Source organism: Nanorana parkeri, unplaced genomic scaffold (genome assembly GCF_000935625.1).
Source record: "Nanorana parkeri isolate BGI_ZX_2015 unplaced genomic scaffold, ASM93562v1 scaffold45, whole genome shotgun sequence".
NCBI lineage: Eukaryota > Metazoa > Chordata > Amphibia > Anura > Dicroglossidae > Nanorana > Nanorana parkeri.
The window spans coordinates 858,828-876,678 of record NW_017306313.1 but is presented as its reverse complement, the minus strand read 5'-3'; the positions used below and the strand labels follow the sequence as shown (position 1 = coordinate 876,678).

Here is a 17,851-nt window from a genome sequence, read left to right as displayed (position 1 = left end):
CATGTAGGAAATGTTGTTATTGTATATTATTCATACATTTCTGAGTTATTTTTATGAAAGTATCATTGTAGATTGCCTGTGTGTGTTTTGCAGGAGAAACACAACATTCTGTATACTAGTGCTGTTTGATGTACAGATATTAGTGCTTTTACTTTCCAAGTGTAACGTTTGTCAGAGAAAACAATGTTCCAGAAATAATAATCCACTAACTGAAGCCTCTCAGTGACACCATGCGGGCTGTGTAATGGACACTGTTGGCCATCAGGTTCAATGGACCTTCAAGTACAAAAAGAGTCCAAAAGGAAAGTGCTTGGTAGCGAATCAGATTAAATGATCATTTGCTAGTGCAGGTTTTTTGCTTTTAAATGGCCTGTGACCGATGCATTGGCCTTACATTTTTCACTTGCCAATGTCTATAACACCTGCTAAGAAATTAGCAATTAGTCCATTCTCTGCTGTTTACAATAATAAAAAAAAAAAAACACATGCGAGTGTAAATAAACCCAGTCACATTTTATGATGATCCGTTTTCCTTTTAGGCACTTAGTATCCCAAATTAGGATGAATGCAAACAGATAATACATGTTCAGCAGATGTTTTAGGATGCAACTAAACAACTTTTATTGGTTCTAGTTTGGAAATGTTCATCTGCAGAACTTCAATTCTATTTTATTCAAATTCATACTGACCTAGATAAATAGCTAATGTTGTTGTATAATTATATTTCACTGTGTATTGGGATAATCTGTTTCAATCTTGGTACTCTTAATATTTCTTCACTGTGTAATTGTTTCTGTTCTGCATGCTTGTGCTAAAGCATATTGTGAATATAGCAGCTTTATGCTTTGAAGAAGAGCTTAAAGGAGAACTATGAGGTGAGTGCTTTTCACTCACCTCATAGTTCTAGCCGACCTGTGACAATGAGACTGTCACAGGTCGGCTTAGTAGATCGGGAGGTGAGCGAACACATACCGGCATTCGCTCACCTCTCCATCCTGTCACAGCTCTCTGCCGTGACAGGGGAGGGGCTGGATTCCCCCTCCCCGCTCTGATCCGCCAGCGCTGACTGGCGGAACGGAAGGGGGAGGGGACAGCTACAGCTGGCTCTGCCTCTAGATAGGCAGAGCCAGCTGTCAGTCACGCAGCTGGGCAGATCCAGACATAATTGTCGGGATCCGCTTTAGCTGCGGCGTCTCAGTATACCACGAGCAGCAGCTTGCGGTATACTGCGGCGTCTCAGTATACCGCGAACTACAGCTTGCGGTATACTGCGGCGTCTCAGTATACCGCGAGCTACAGCTCGCGGTATACTGAGCCTAGGGTGACGTGAGGACGCTAGTTTGTGTCCTCCTGTTACCCTAAAGAGAACTATGGGGGAAAGCCTTAACCCCATAGTTCTCCTTTAATGCTTAATGCTGCAGTCATTAATTATACCCAATTTGCTTGCTCAGAACCACTGTTAGTTACGGTACCTTGTATTGTTTCTAACTTAAATAGCATACATTGTAAAATGTGTGCTTCTTGTGTTCTTTATTTTTAAAGTAAATACACTTTTATTGCATGTATATTACTTTTTCAGGTGAATTTACATGTTGAAATAATGTAAAAAAATAACCCAATGTGAAGGTATCTGAAATATATCACATTCAGTTTCATGTTATTTGTTCAAAGTTTACTCAATGTTCCAAACTGCACACCTGATAATATTTTTTTAAAAAGTACATTCTGCCATCTCTTTGTTTATGAGTGACTTGAGCATCAAAACAAAATATAGCATGTAGTCTCAGCATGGTCTTCCATAACTAATTACATATTAAAGAAAAATTTGTTGTTTACAAAGTTAGGTTGCATATGGGCATGAATACTGTCTTCGCCTGCTAACGTTTACCTGTAAGCAACACTTTCTTAATCAGATCTTCATTTGGATTTGATTACACTTAACATGGTATCTACAATCAAATAAATATTGTTGCATGTCTGCAGATATACACCATCGTCTCGACAGAGCAGTCAAGAAGAGGGTAAAGAGTGGCTGCGTTCTCATTCAACAGGAGGACTGCAAGATACTGGCAACCAGTCTCCTCTTGTCTCCCCATCAGGAATGTCCTTATCTACCAGTGGGAAATACCATTACTCAAATTTGGGTAAGCAATGTGGGAGGGCCAATATACAAGACCACTGACATTTTTCTCTGACATAAGAAATACTAAAACTGTTTAAAGTGAAGTTGTCTCTCATACCTCTGACTCAAGAAATACTAAAACTGTTTAAAGTGAAGCTGTTATCTCTCATGATTGAAATGAAGGATGAAATCTGACTAATTGCTAATGGCAACATCTTCATCTTTTTCTTTTCTTTCAATCAAGCCCCAGTGGTAATAAGGGAAAATAACAGTGCTGCATGTACATTTCCTTTGAAGAATTCATGTGGCTTATCATTTAAGCACAGGTTATACGTATTTAATGCACACTGTGCCAAAATAAATGAATATTGGTAATAATAATAGCACTAAGAATTGTGCAATTGTAAAGCTTGATCTGTAAACTGTCTGTTCCAGTGAGCCCTACCAGTTTATCCCAGTTTACAATTCCTGGACCAAACATGATGCGATCCAATAGCATTCCAGCTCAAGATGCTTCCTTCGAATTATATGAAGATTCACAGCTAGGAGGAAGTGCTACCTCGTTGGAGGAGAGACCAAGAGCAATCAGTCACTCAGGGTCCTTCCGAGACAGCATGGAAGAAGGTAATGAAATTGCTGTAATTACATCATGGAGTCATGTTTTACATCATAAACTGAGCCTCGTTACAGTATTTGGCAACTGTAAACAACATATTTTTGTATTTCCTTCTCCTACACCTTACAGAAACCTGATTAGATGTGTGATACAGCACACATAGTTCTTATGTGACCATTGGATGAATAAATAAGGGTTATTATCTTTAAAACATTAGTGAAATTATTGAACATGTTTTGAAATAATAATTGATAATATATACTGCATGCAATATGCAGCAAACATTTAATTGTTGTCAAAGTCAATAAAATAGATTCACTTTCATGTAACAATATGTAGAGAAGAAAATGTTGCACTCCAAACAGTTTTCCAACGCAATAATACTGAGTGCTGCAGTGATGTAATCATCCAGCACCTTGGTCCTGCTTACAGAAATCTTCAAAAATCGAACCTCACTAGCACTTCATCATCATTGGGGATACAAACCAGAATTCATTATACACAGACATGAACTGTTATGGATCATCCCCACCCACTACACTTGACAACCACTCCCACATAATAGTAAATAACTGATTAACTCACCCAGGTAATGATCACCTTAAGCTTCCATCACGGCTATGTCGCAAGTGTCAAAATACTCTTAGGTAAATAGCCTGTGATGTCTACTTTATATAAATATATACTTTTGTGTGGCAATTTTGTTTTCTGTGTTGGCTATGTAACTCTAAAGACAAACATACCAAATTCTATAATTGTTCCAAATTGAAATTGTGACCAGTAAATACGAAAAATAAACTGAAATCCTAGACATATTATGTACTCTGTAAAACAGGACAAAGAAATTATTTTATTTTTAATTACTTTTCCTAAGCTGCGCTAAGTATGTACACAATATTATTGCCAAAACAGTAAAAAAAAAGTTTGTAAAATTTTTTCAATTTTTTTTTATAATAAATGAGAACATATATATGTATAGGCCACATCAAATTAAAGCCCTTTTTATCTCTTTAAAAAGGGTATATAATATGTGTTGGTACAATAAATGAGAAAGATGGAAATTGCGGTTGAAAACACACATAGCAAAAATTACTTTTGTGCTTAACTGGAGGACAAGCATCTGAAGCTTGGTCCTTAAGGGATTAAAGCCCCATCTCACACATGGGCCAGTACATACCATTGTTTTTTCAGACCACATAGGAAAATTATAGTGGTAAATGGTGCCATTTGCTCCATGAAAGTGACAGCAGGAAGTGCACTGTTGTCCAATCAACAGCCCAACATCTGTCACCTATCCTAAGTGACATCATAATTGGGCAAACAGCGGGACAAACAGCCAATCACAGCAAATAAAGTCCCTGGTTGCTGGGAAACCACAAGGTGGTGTCTAAAAGGAGTCACAACAAATCAAGGTGCCACCTGACCTGGCAGAGAATATCTAGGCAATGGTAAATGCACTTCAGAGGGCTAAAAAAAGGAAAATAAATTGTGGTAAAAATTGCACCAAATGGAATCGCCATTACCATATGGCAGTAAAAACATCAACAGGTAAAATAACAAAAAGTGATGATGAAAGTGGTTCATTAAAGAGAGTATGATAACAACACTAATAATGATCATTTAAAACATTCAGAAAATAGGTAAACCTGACAATATCTGTCCATATGGCGGGAAATATATTGATACTCCAAAAAGTTTTTAAAAACTGTAATATATCAACCAAAAAAAGGTTATAATTAGGGATGCACCGATACTGGTATCGGTGCCGCCAAACAGCCGGCTCGATGCTGATTGGCTGGGAAGCTGGCTTCCCGGATATTCAGCATTGAGGCGGGCAAACAGAATGGAGTTGCCTTCCTGGCTAATCAAGAAGGCGGCTCTATGCTGATTGGCTGGGATGCCGACTCCCAGGCCAATTAGCAATGAGCCGGCCAAACAGCATGGAGCCAGCTTCCCGGGTAACCAAGAAGCCGATCGGTGGGTATTGACAGGCCACTCGGCTTTCTGATTGCCCGGGAAGCCAGATCCATTCTAGCGGAAGTACTGGTATTGGTATTCGGTATCGGCGAGTATTGAAAGATAAATATCGGTACTGGATACCAAGAAAACAGTATTGGTGCATCCCTAGTTATAATAAATCATTAACTTCTTGATCAAGGGCACTTGATCAAACCGACAAACCACTAGTCTAATCAAATTTACCTCTAATCAAAAAAGCTGGCATAAGAGTGGGCCGTATTCAAGCCAGCTGGTTCCACAGTGTTCTAAGTATGTATCTAAAACACCTATTGCCGTAAAAGCATACAGGCTTTATTGCAATTGAGATTTAGGATTATGTTCAGTTACCTATCCTCTAAATTCATGAATTTCGTGGCCCTTAATTGAAAAATGCATGGCCACCAGTTTGTTGGTATTCAGATCTGCGTTCTTTGATTCAAGAGCTAACTGAATATCCAAGCAATGTTTCCAGAAACATTTTTTAAAGGTGTCTAGGGTTTTCCCTTTGTAAACCAGGGAGCATGGACAGCATAACAAACATAGAAATCTGTGTTATGTAAAATGTCCCTGTATTGGGTATGTTTTTCCACTTAAGGGATGATAGAAGTATTCTTCTAGAATAATGGAATTCCAGATATTGCAATTATACATTCTGCAATTTTTATTCTTACTAGGGAATTCGCTGGATCAGCTCTGTGTCCCCTCCAATCCCCATTGCCTCTACCACATCTAGTGGATAGCAGCTGGGAATCGGAGAGGACACAGACCGTAGCATGTAGTCAGCTCCCAGGAGGGAGGAGAGAGGTGCAGAGTAGCGGCGGCTTCGGGCTTCCAACCCAAGCCCAGGCCCCCCTGCTGACCCGATGGGCCCTGGAACCGGAGGGCCAGCTGCCTGCAGCTCCCTTAATAATTTTGGGCAACTGGCCCCCCCATGCAACACCCCTGCAGAAGGTCTGTAGAAGGAAACAATTCAGTAGTCTGTTTGCAGCTGGGTCCCTCCTTATAAATTTCCTTTTTCCTGGGCAGAGCACGCATAAGTACGCTCCTTTTTCATTACCTGCTTTAAATGCAAAAAAAAATGCAACCTATTTCCAAACACATCTACTGCAGAGTGTTTGCTGTCCATCTGTAGTGAAAGCTTCATATCATATAGTGTCAGTACTAATAAGTTTCTTACAACAGCCAGTCTTATTAAAACCTGCCCTGGAGGTTTCAATATGCTGTGTGATAGCAAGCAGAGGGAGTGGTAGATGCTCAGCACAGGCTTCAGAATATGTTTTCCCAGTGACTCACATGTGGTCTCTGGATTCTAGTTGCAGTGGTTACACAGAACTCACATGAAGGTATACTAAGGAGTCTTTTTGGTTTTTAGCTTAGTTGCATTGTTTAGTGGACAGTTAATTAAGTGGATTTAGTTTATTGTTGCCTGACATTGCTGTGGATTTTGTATCAACATGTCCTTGTTCTCCGGTATTATTCAGTTATGATTTTCTTATTTGCTTGTCATACCAGTATGTTGAATTACATGTATGTTTTTTGTTTTTCAGTTCATGGATCTTCTTTATCATTGGTTTCCAGCACATCTTCTCTTTACTCCACTGTAAGTCAACACTATCTATTGTATCTATTGTAAATATTTTAAAACAGGTGGTTTGACTTTGCCTTTCACTTGAAAACAAAGTTAAATAAATAGATTTTGTTTCCATACAAAGAAAAGCTCTAGGTGAGCAACAGGTGTGTTTCTTGGTGGTGTGTACACAATGGCGTATATTAAGCTTGCCACAAAAGATATCTCATGTAGCTATCGTTCACAGCACCATGTAATTTATTTCTTTTAGCCAACTATATTAAAAATACTAGTGCTTATGCAGTCTTAACTGAATGCAAACCCTATTCTAGTCTATTTTGTTCACAATTCTACCTTTTGCAGCGTGTTTACATTAAGTGAATGTCCCAGCTTGTACTCGACGCACTATAGTGAATTACAAATGTTTATTGAATCTCTAAGTTTGCATAAAAGAAGCATAGCAAACACGTCATTTAGAGCTAGTCTGTGCAAGGTTTGCTTGGCTTTGTAGTGTATTTTGATACATATAAGATCACACAGATTAAGATAATTTAATTTACATTAATTACTAATGATGGGCTTATCTGTTGGACAGTGGCTGTTTTGCTGACTAACCTGACCTCTCCCAGTTCTAAAACTAAATACCGGTGGAAATTCTGCTTATTTCATTGTGGTCAGTAGATGTCAGCAGTGATTCAGCTGCATTTAGTCTATCAGAACAGTCAGTAACTTTGTATTGTTAAAATCTTGTTCTACTGCAAATAATCGTATGGCGAAAACCTTCTGGAAGTGTTAAAATGTTTCATTCCATTGCAAAATCATTCCATGATTTTCTTGACAGATTTATATGTACCATTAGACCACCCTTATACTTTACTATTCAAACCATACAACTAATGCAGTCCTGCAAAGGAGTATATGAAGAAGCTCAGTAATTAATGCCATTGAGAACTGCTGAATATACCTCCCTACACTTTAAATTGTGTAGAATATGCAATTCAGTTACACAGGGTTCTGTGATGCACAAACAAAACAGCAGCTTTAGATTCTGAGCTTTATATTCTTCTTTGAAGGATTATATTATTAGCATGAGTTTTATATATACAAACCTGTTCACGTATTTTTAGAGCTGAACTTAAAACAGATTTAAAAGGCACAAATTAAATCAGTTCTGTATTCATGAATATATTGTTAAATGTATTTTAAATGCAAGCAGTGAAAATACTTAATTTTACTTGGTATCAGACCGTGTTTAGTCCAAAACTGAGCTCATCATTACTGAATGCAAAGTACTAAACACTGGAGGAATAGCGCCCCCGTTTATTGACTGACAAATGTTGCAGCTGCTCAGCAATTGCTGATTTTAATCCTGGTTGCAATCCATAGCAGATGCCCAAATAGATTTTGTTAGCTTAGAGTTAAGATTAAAGTTGAACAGAGTCTCTTTGGTGTTGTGGAACCCTCTATGATATGGTATTTTTCTTTAAATTTAGAATCGTAATGTAATATTTATTTATGTTCTTTTTGCAGGCTGAAGAAAAGGCACATTCAGAGGTATGGATATGTTCACTAAAGTATCAGATTAATTAATGTGTTTACATATTTATTATAGCTTTGCCTACGTGAGTGTATTGAATATGCATAATGTTTGCCTTCCCTGTACCTGTGGCGCATCTCCTAGGCTCATGACCGCACTCAATTTCAGATTTTACCCTGGGTGTAATAGTGGACATATGTTCATGCAACCTTTGTCCACATGCAGCTGAGCCCCCACACACTTACCTAGCCTGTGCCTCTTCAGTCCTGAGCTTCCCTGTGCCTATGTCATTGCCACCTGGTCCATGCAGTTTCTGGGTATGTTCAATCTGTCGTTTCTGACTGCTGGCATTGCTCCAGATAAGTTTCATCTGTTGCTACTGGCTGCTGCCATCACTCCATATACATTCCATCATTTGCTCCTGGCTGATGCCTTTACTTTGGGTACGCTCCTGGCTGCTGGCATAATTTCTGGTACATTCTATCTGTCACATCTGGCCACAGGTAGGCCACATGCATCTCTCCAGGTACACTTCACCTGTTGCTCCTGACCTTTGAACTGGTTCCTAGTGCCCTCCCTTTGCCCAACTCGGCTCCTTCGAGGGCTTGAATTTGGGCACAGCTATTACTGGTAAAACTCCCTTTGCTGAACTCTGCTCCTTCAAGCCCTTGCAGCTGAGCACAGCTATTCTTGGTATGCTCAATTTGCCCGAATTTGCTCCCCGGAGACCTTGCAGCTGGGCACACACTACCTGGGGTGCTCTGCCAGCTCCTTTCTATCCACCCTAGTAGCCTGACCATTTCTATAGGTGGTCCTGTTGCGTCTTCCTGCTATGTCTGCCCCCCCCGTGAGAGGGTTCCTGGTGAACACAGCCTCTCCTGTAGACTTCGCAGCTCGGCAACCAAGTTATAGGTTCCGTTTGCTCTGTTTTATTCATGAGACAAAGCCAGCTGATTTTTTCAGATAACATAAGTTTAAGACACTACTGAATGCAATTTCCAAATCTTTTGACCTCAGTCAGAACCTTTATTTTTAGGTATGGATAGAATGGGGAACTGCTAGGACTTTTGTTATTTTCTTTCTTATTTTTGTTGTAGGTTTTCTTTTTTTTTGGGGGGGGGGGGGCACCTAATGTCCTCCCTGGTGGCAGGAAGTGAGGGTAAATCTCTTAAAAAGAAACATACAGCAATAAAAAACAGCAGTTCTAAATCTCTCCAACTCTGCTAAAATTAAGTGGTTTTATTGCTGCGTTTGCATTTAATAAGAATAATAACCCTATGACTACACAGTGACTTCCTCACTCTACCCAAAACAAGTTCTTTAATAGCATTGAAAATGACAAAAAAATGTTTTAAAAAATAATATGCAAAGAAAACTATGCGAGCTAACTCATGAAACCTAGTACATAAAAAGCAAAATATGTTAAATAAAAAGAACATATAATTTTGTTTTAAAATGCGGCCAATCAAAAAACACGTGTTTGGATGTAATATATATATATATATGTATGGAGCCCAATGGCGAGGGATGAACATACATGGAGTGGATGTGACAGGAATCGATAGCGTCAAGCCGATAAGGGAAGTCCAGTTTTCATAGTCAAATAACAGTCCAAGGTCGATGCAGGCGGAGGAGGTTCTCATGCGGTTATACATTATATATATATATATATATGTAAGATAAGACTGTGGACACAATTACACACCCCCTAGTGCCAGTGTCATGCATAAAATATATCAGGTTACATTTACTTAACTTAATCTCTCTTACATAGGTCCATAATCTTGAAATGATGCACATCCCAGATAGTTACTGAGGAAATGGCAAAAAAAAGAGAATCTTTTGCCAACTTGCTAAAGCTTTTATCATGGCCAGGAAATGGATTTATTTTTCATTTTCTGTTTTCAAGAAGGCCACTTTTTTCCTGTCTTGGTGACTCTATTCCTTTTCTAATATGAGAGCAACAAAACCTGTCTGGTAATTGCCAGATTCCGATCTCCCAATCATTCTGTGAGTGACATTTCATATCCTCAAAGCATGTGGAGGCAATCTTGCTGGAGGAAGTTATGTAACCAGTCAGTATAATATTTGAGAAATTACTTACTAAGCCTTTTCCATCCTCACTCCCTTCTGGAGATTATTACAGGTATAATGTCCACAACCTCACTTTAAATGTTGTTGTTGTTGTTTTGTGTATTCCGAACTAGAATACATATATTTGCTGGATATTAAATTATACCATTTGAACGTAACTGGAGTGACATAAATCCAAGCCAATCCCAAAAGCTAGCAGTACATTAATCTATTGGTTTGAGAATGAAGATTAGAGACCCTGTTACCAACTTAAAAACAATTTGAAGATAAAAGCACAGAAAAAATAAGTTCTTAGCATGCTTATTTGCAATCATGCTTTATACGATTTCTTTTATTCTCTTTCGTTGTGCCTTTGAACTTGCTTAGAAAATTCAACCACTCCAGAAGGAGTCCATTCCCTTGCACAGCCCCTCCCTCCTGCCACATCATAGCACTCTTCTCTTCTAATTACTGTTTCTGCTGGCCCAACTTTTCTGCTCCTCCCCTGATCTCATTACATACCTTTTATGTAGCAGCCAAGGTAGGAACAAAGGTGAATACAATAGAGCTTCATTAGAGTGACAGCTCTGAGTCTGATGGGGCTGCTGACATCACATCCAAGATGGCTCCGCCCAGCAATAGTCTCAGGGCATTTGGATGTCTACACAATGAAAGCTTTTACAGGTAAATAACATGTATAAAATAAAATATGTTAAATGCTTATATAATCGTATGGGTTGATGTTGTTGAAATGAATAGTCTGGAAACAGGGTGTCTTTAAGGAAGGAAAGTACAATGTATTGCTGGGTATTAAACATTTTTCATAGACTTCATTAATTGGCTTCATCTCCAGCAAATGTATCAGCTTACACAGTCAATGTAAACTGAACATTGCAGTCATTCAGTAAAATACTGAATAATAATCAGAATTGTTAGGTGAATGGTCAGAGAATAAAAAAAACTGCTTGTTAAGTATACCTGGAAAACTATTTTGAAGAAGTCTGCCATCGCTCAGATCTCTCTCTGAAAATACCAGTGTATTTTCTATCTTAATGACTCTCTGGCTTTAGTACTCTGTTCATTGACCTGGAACAATTAAACAGATCCAGAAGCCTGACTTTACTGGTCCACGTGCATGTTCTGGGTCAGTGACCAAAGACAACTAAGCACCTTCCATTTTCAGGAGATCAATGGCACTCTATGTATTTTTCTGACCACGGTTTAATTGCTCTGCAAACTTCTTTACTTTTGATTACCAAAATAATTGTTCTTTTTAATCAGTTAGCTAAAAAGTACCAGTTCTGCCTATTACATAATTATGTATGTTCTTGCATATTATTATTTAGCAGATACAAAAGCTGCGAAGGGAGCTGGTAACTTCACAAGGAAAAGTTGCAACGCTGACATCTCAGTTGTCTGCAAATGTGAGTACTGAACCAGGGCGTATGAACCTGCAACAATAATGATACAAAGCAAATTAACTCGTTGATTAGACTAATAAATGATCACATACATTAAAGTTCTTGCTCCATTCTAGTACATGTACAGTGACTCTTAAAAAATAATTAGCTTCGTGGCCCCAAAACTAGTGTGTGGTGTGTGAGTTTGAGAATGACTGCAGGTGTGAATCTCAGACAGGTGTTCAACAGACATGTAACAGTTTTTAGATAAGATAAATTAATGCCTATAAAGTGTCTTTGAAAATGTATAAATGCAGAATGTTTAATGGACTGGCAAAAAAACAGCAGCATGTCTTAACTATGGCAATGCCATTGCTTTTCTACTGAAAAAAACACCACTGTATTTATAAATTGCTCTAAAACCTTTTTAAACCGTGTCCCATTTCCCCTTTGTTTAGGAGATGTGAAATGATATTGTTTAAGAAGTACCCGCTTCTCTAGGTCACTTATAAAGAACTGCTGTGTGCATTATAGTTGCCATTTGCACTTTGCTTGCTTTGGGACTCCGAAGTTAAGCCCTGTTAATTTAATAACCTCATTGCCAAAATGTGTCAAGAGAAGAAAGAAACTGGCCTCCTCTTGTCATATGACCTTGAAATTGGTCATGGGATGATAATCGCCTGCAAGTGTTCATTATGGCAATATGGATCCACACTTCACTTTGAATGTATATAAATAAAATGTAAAATGCCAGCGTAGTGTGGGGTATTTTCAGCAATGTCCTGCATGTTGTTTAGAGAAAAAAACTATTGTGTTTAACTTATTTTCTGAATAATATCATTTAGGAAAGAATTATGTTTTGTTTGCCAAGTAGACCAAATATGGCAAAAACAAAAATAAGGTGCCATTCCTTGGCAACAAGTTACCTTATTGGTCTTTAAATAGTTAAATCTATTATGCATAAATGGGATATAAAGTTAATGGCTTCCTTAGGGAAGAATGTCTTCCTCTCTTCCTATGCTCCCTACATTCTCAAATAGAGCAGCAAAAGAAGTGATGGAAAAGGATTAAACAGGTGCATACTCCATGATTAATAGCTAAAAATTAGGTCTTGTTGCAGATCTTTTTGCTTATGCTAGCTGCTGGTACCCCACTTCCCACAATGCCATTTGTATTAGTAATAGTGAGTAGCTAGCGGCCCTTCATTATTTAGAAATCTAGCTTTATGCAATCCTCTTATTTCTTAGAAAAGAGGAAATTAGCAATATGGCCAGTTCCATTACATACATTTCTATAGTTGATTGTAGTAGCAAATGGCACCTTTTTTCTATTACATTGTGTCGCCAAAATGTCAAATGTTTTATTGCCCTCTTGTGTCCGCACTAGGTAAATTCACCTTTTGTATATGCTAATGTCCAAGAACAAGAAAGTAGTCACATTGTACTCTATGATCTCTTTATTGTCATAAAAAAGATCAAATTTCTGCACCAATATCAAAGTAAATATATACCACCACCATTGCAACTGACAGATCTGTCATTAAAAACCAGCAACAATATGGAAACCTCGCACAAGCCATACACATTCAAACTATGGTACAAAATACACTGGGGGGAATTTATAAAAACGAGAGCAGACACAATCTGGAGCACTTACTCATAGTACCTGTAACAGAGCTCGGTACCCCGGCTGGCTATATCCACTAAAGTCACAGCTTCCTCTCACTATCAACCCAATCCAAAGTCTTCCATCAGGTCCCAAACGCAGTCATTATAGTATTATTACCCAGCCATCAGGCCAAAGATTGATGTAGGGTTATGCAGTTCTACCCAGGAGCCAGACAAGATGTGGTTTAGGGTAGAAAAGAGCTAGAAAAGAGACCCAGCACAGCATGTATACAGTTTGGGATGGGTAAAAAAATAATACAATCAAAACATTAAACAATAAAAGCAAACATCCCTCCCCAGTGCCTGAAAGTTCAGAGCCAATATCATTCTTCTGCCCTTTAAGCCTTAATGGTTTGATTAGCCAAGCTATGTACATGGCATGGGGTGAGAATAAACACAATAACAGGTATATTAAGATTAACTGTTTCCTGAGTGTCTCTAGTATGTTAATTTACTCAACTACACCTAGTGTCGAGTTACATTAATCCCATTATTAAAAAAATCACACAAATAGACAAACAGACTTTAATGATGTAAAAAGGAGTCCAGGGTCAGAGTTAACCCCTTGTGTGCTGCTGCATTCCATATTGCCACAGTCAGTTCAGGTCTGGGTGATAAGGTTTGTGAAACTGGATACTAAGATGACCTTCTATAACAAGCTCCATAGTCCACAGATTCTCTAGTAACTGGGGAAACGTGGCACCCTGTACCAGGGGGAAGAAGTAGCTACAATGGCCGTCTTGTACCCACCTCCTGAAAACAGAACTAATTTCTAGGCCAAGGTCCAAAGTAGGTGGGGGGGAGGCTGGCCTAGAGGTGCCCAGGATATGAAGGCTTCAGTGACAGTAACCAACCAGCTTCTCTCTTGAGTTTGTTCAGTTAAGCTTGAAAAATAAAACATAAAAGCTGTTTGGTTCCCATGTACAGCTGCTACATATTTTGTCTGCTCCAGTTTTGCAAAATTTCCCTCAAAACTCTTCTGCTAAAGCTTTAAAAAGATAATTGTTTGCGTTAAAACAATGCACATTTAGCTTTGACAGGTATTTTATATATTATTATATTTTTTTATGACAATAAAGAGTTCATAGAGTGCCATGTGACTTCGTTCTTGTTCTTGGACATTAGTGTGTTAATAGGTGTTTGACGTTTTTACACTACAGCTGTGTGTCAGAAAATGTTTTCCCTTAGCATGGGATTAGCACACAGGTGTAGAGCCATAATATAGTAGATTCACCCTATTTGTCCTTGGTTCATGGGATAGAAAGTGATGGAAAATCCAAAATTGTCACCAAAGTAGGAGGTGAGGGGAAATCTTCCAATGGGCCAACCATTAAGGTACCAAGAGTCTAAAGCTGGCTATACAGTCTAAATATGCAATCTCTATTCAGTCTTCTTTATATCTGCAAAAACTGTGTAGCAGAAGTCCTCCCTAAAATATCTACTCTATTTGTACCTAGTCAGGTAGGCTCTTGTACTATGTAATTGTTGGTAGACCTAAATACAATTATTTAATCGGGTGGATATGGTGTGCGACCAACTTATAAGGGGAATCCGTGTAAACAATTACTACCTCTTAAAGATAGTGAGGTGGAAAAAAGAGGTTATAATCCAACCAATATTGATAATAATTAGCCAATTGGCTTACTTTATTAGCATATATAAAAAGTTTTTAGGTATAAAAAAAAGTACAAATACAGCACCACCGTGACAGATGACCCGCATGAATACAGACTGCTCTTGCTAAAATCAAGCTTGAAAAAAATCCACTATGGACTGGTAACCACTTCCCTTTGGCTTGGCGTTTATGGATGTGAGCCTTCCTTTATACCTGGAAAGAGCCTGTGCCTGAGACGGGAGATCAGCCTTTAATGTACCTCCGGATACTGTGCCGTCCTGCAACGAGTAGTAGCGGTTACACTTTGACAAATACACCACTGCTAGGTGTTTAGAGCGAGCTACCAAGTACGGAACAGGGTGTTCGTCCTTGAGGGAAACGGTAAGATCACTCTCTCCCTTATGTCTCAATCTGTGTGCAAAATACGGCTTCGGCTGGGATGATTTGGCAACTTTGACACTTGGCTCTCCCTATAAGTCACTCCAACTGCTTCATTCTATTGATGTCTCTCTGTAACAAAACTTTGTTTCTACTTGAAATTTGATACATCAAAGCGTTTACTATGCTATGAGAGTGGAAAGCCAATTTTTGCAAGTTAAAATCCTGGAGACTTGTATAAGGAGAAAATCAGTCCTGTTTTTATCCATAATCCCTTGGTTATCAATTAGCAATATATTGCTCTAATATTTGCACATGCACTTATACCAACGCAATGGATATTACTAGTGGATCTGGGCATTACAATTAGCGGTAGCATTTAGTGAAACAGATATAGGGGTCTAAGACACGGTGTTGTTCCCATATGTTTTTAATGAGTGATATGTTTGCCAATTTTTATTAGACAGTTTCTGTCACGATGGTGCTGTGTTTGTACTTTTTTTTATACCTAAAAACCTTTTCTATATACTAATAAAGTAAGCCAATTGGCTAATTATTATCAACATTGATTGGAGTATAACCTCTTTTTTCCACCTCACTGACTTTAACAGGTGGTAATTGTTTACATATATGCACATAGGTTATCAATCGTATTAATTGATGTGTATCCCTGTACACTATAGTGGTAGGAATCGCCCTCATTTTGGAGATTTTCTCAGAGACAAGAAGTGAATGGAAATCTCAGAAATGGGACACAGATGGCAAACTATAAACTGATAGGGGTTTAAACGTTTTCCTACTCTTTCCAACAGCATACACTTTAATTAGTATTTAAACATTGGAAATAACATCTGTCTAAACTTTATGATTACTGGTGCTGTCTGTGTTTTCAAAGCGATTGAGACAGCTCAATATAAATTCATAGTGGGTAGAGTAGGAAATTAGGTGTTATGCGGGCAGGTACATAAAAAAAAAAAAGGAATTGAAATGGAAAAGGGTTTGGATAAGGACCACTTTACTTACACAGGCTGTTGCTGTGACTCACCCGGTCCTTCCCTTTCTTTCCTCTTCACACAAACATAGCTGTCAGCTGTGTTTTCTCCTCTCTGACAGATCTCCCTCAGCAACTGCATCCCGCTTCCTTTCTGATGTATATCATTAGGTGTCCACAAGTTGGCAAAATTTTAAATGGAAGCAGGCCTTTGATTGACATTGTGGAGTGACCTGATTACAGTAGAAGCTATCTTTGCAAAGGCAAATTAAAGGCTTTTCATTTAAAACAAGGAGTCTATTCTCTTCTTCCATGCCACAGCCCGATAATATGTTCCTTTATAACGAGTATCTGAGCAGGCTTTCTCTTAATTTTTTTCAGTAACTGCTATACATTCTTATACAAAGAAAACAGTATGTTTTTATATGCTTATTTCTAATAAAATCATTCACACACAGAGCCACATTTATTTTTAAGGCAAAATAAAATGTATTCGTGGAAGCTTAGTTTTACAAGTAAATAAAACAATGGCTGATAAAGTTTTGCTTTTATTTCAAACACATCATGTTGTTTATACAGGTTCATGATCCAGGCCATGAAAAATAGGGCCCTTTTCTGCTACAGAGGATTTTCATTTATCAGTAATTGAAGATGACCAAAATCTCTGATAAGAGAAAGAGAAAGACAGTTACTTATCTCAATAAATGTACTCAGTGCTGGTTTATGTGCCATAAATGCGAGCTCTTGATGCTTGTTTCATGATTTTTTTTTCCTTGCTTCATTTCCAGTCTCATTTAGTGGCGGCTTTTGAAAAGAGCTTAGGAAATATGACTGGGCGACTGCAAAGCTTGACAATGACAGCTGAACAAAAGGTATGTTGAGAAAGGCTCAAAGCATTGGAACACTAAAGCTTATACATCAATGAAATTTGAAAAGTTATATAAAGCACAATAGCATGACGTGAGTTTGATCTATCGTTCCTTTTAAACAAACACATCTAATAGGTTATGTTTTGCAATGTAAAATATGTGATATTCAGATCCATTAGAGAAGACAAAGACCAGATAAATAGAGGAATGAATATGCTCTTTATGTAGCAAATGGTTTGTGCTTTGTTTTTGAATGCTTCGTTTGTGAGAAAAAAAATTGCTTTCTTTTTTGGTATATCATAACTTTAAAAGCCTTTTACTGACAGGAAGTCCTATGTGGACAGAGGACACTCCTAACCAGTCCATATCATCTAATTTAATCCTAAAGTGGACACAGCTTGATACTCTCTTATTCCTTGTCATTTTCTCATCAACAGTTGCTATCTATGGCTCACATTTATATGATCTGTATATGTAGAATTTTATTATTTACCTTATATTACCATTTCCGGTGATGATTTTGGTTATCTGTAGCTTGCGCTGAGTGATATTTTAGCATTTTATTAAGCACTTGAGTCCCAAGACCCTTTTCTCCTTAAATCCCCCGGAGTCCCAGACCGTTTTTCTTCATTTCGGCAATGTCTCTGTTTTGCATGTTTTATCATTTTAGTTTCAGGAGTCTACGCTAAGATATTATACATTGTTTTTTTTAGAATAGCTAGGATTTATTTGGTAGCAAATTTTGATTCATATATTTTTATTTCCTTACTTTTTATAAACTAAGGAAACAAATTTGAAAAAATGTTCCTTTAATTTTTGCCAACTCAACATTTATGTTATTTGCGCAACCCCATATATTTACCACAAAATATAGTAAACAAAGTTCACTAATTAAAAGATATTGCATAACAGTAGTGTGACTTTTATGTACTGTAGAGGAATAGTAAAGTTTAAAGCGAACATATGCACTTCACGAGAGCTTTAATTCTCAGGACCCTACATTGTGATGCACGCGGGG

General features: G+C 38.0%; 1 protein-coding gene across 2 annotated transcripts in view; it reads left to right on the top strand.

Moving 5' to 3' along the window:
• Nucleotides 1-17,851, top strand: part of NAV3 (neuron navigator 3) — a 269,901-nt gene that overhangs the window by 181,847 nt on the left and 70,203 nt on the right. For both annotated transcript variants that reach the window (XM_018572850.1, XM_018572842.1), the window contains exons 18-23: nt 1,984-2,144; nt 2,558-2,746; nt 6,284-6,336; nt 7,834-7,857; nt 11,260-11,337; nt 16,753-16,836. In XM_018572850.1, the coding sequence (XP_018428352.1) occupies nt 1,984-2,144; nt 2,558-2,746; nt 6,284-6,336; nt 7,834-7,857; nt 11,260-11,337; nt 16,753-16,836 (589 nt within the window). The remainder of the gene's footprint in view (nt 1-1,983; nt 2,145-2,557; nt 2,747-6,283; nt 6,337-7,833; nt 7,858-11,259; nt 11,338-16,752; nt 16,837-17,851) is intronic.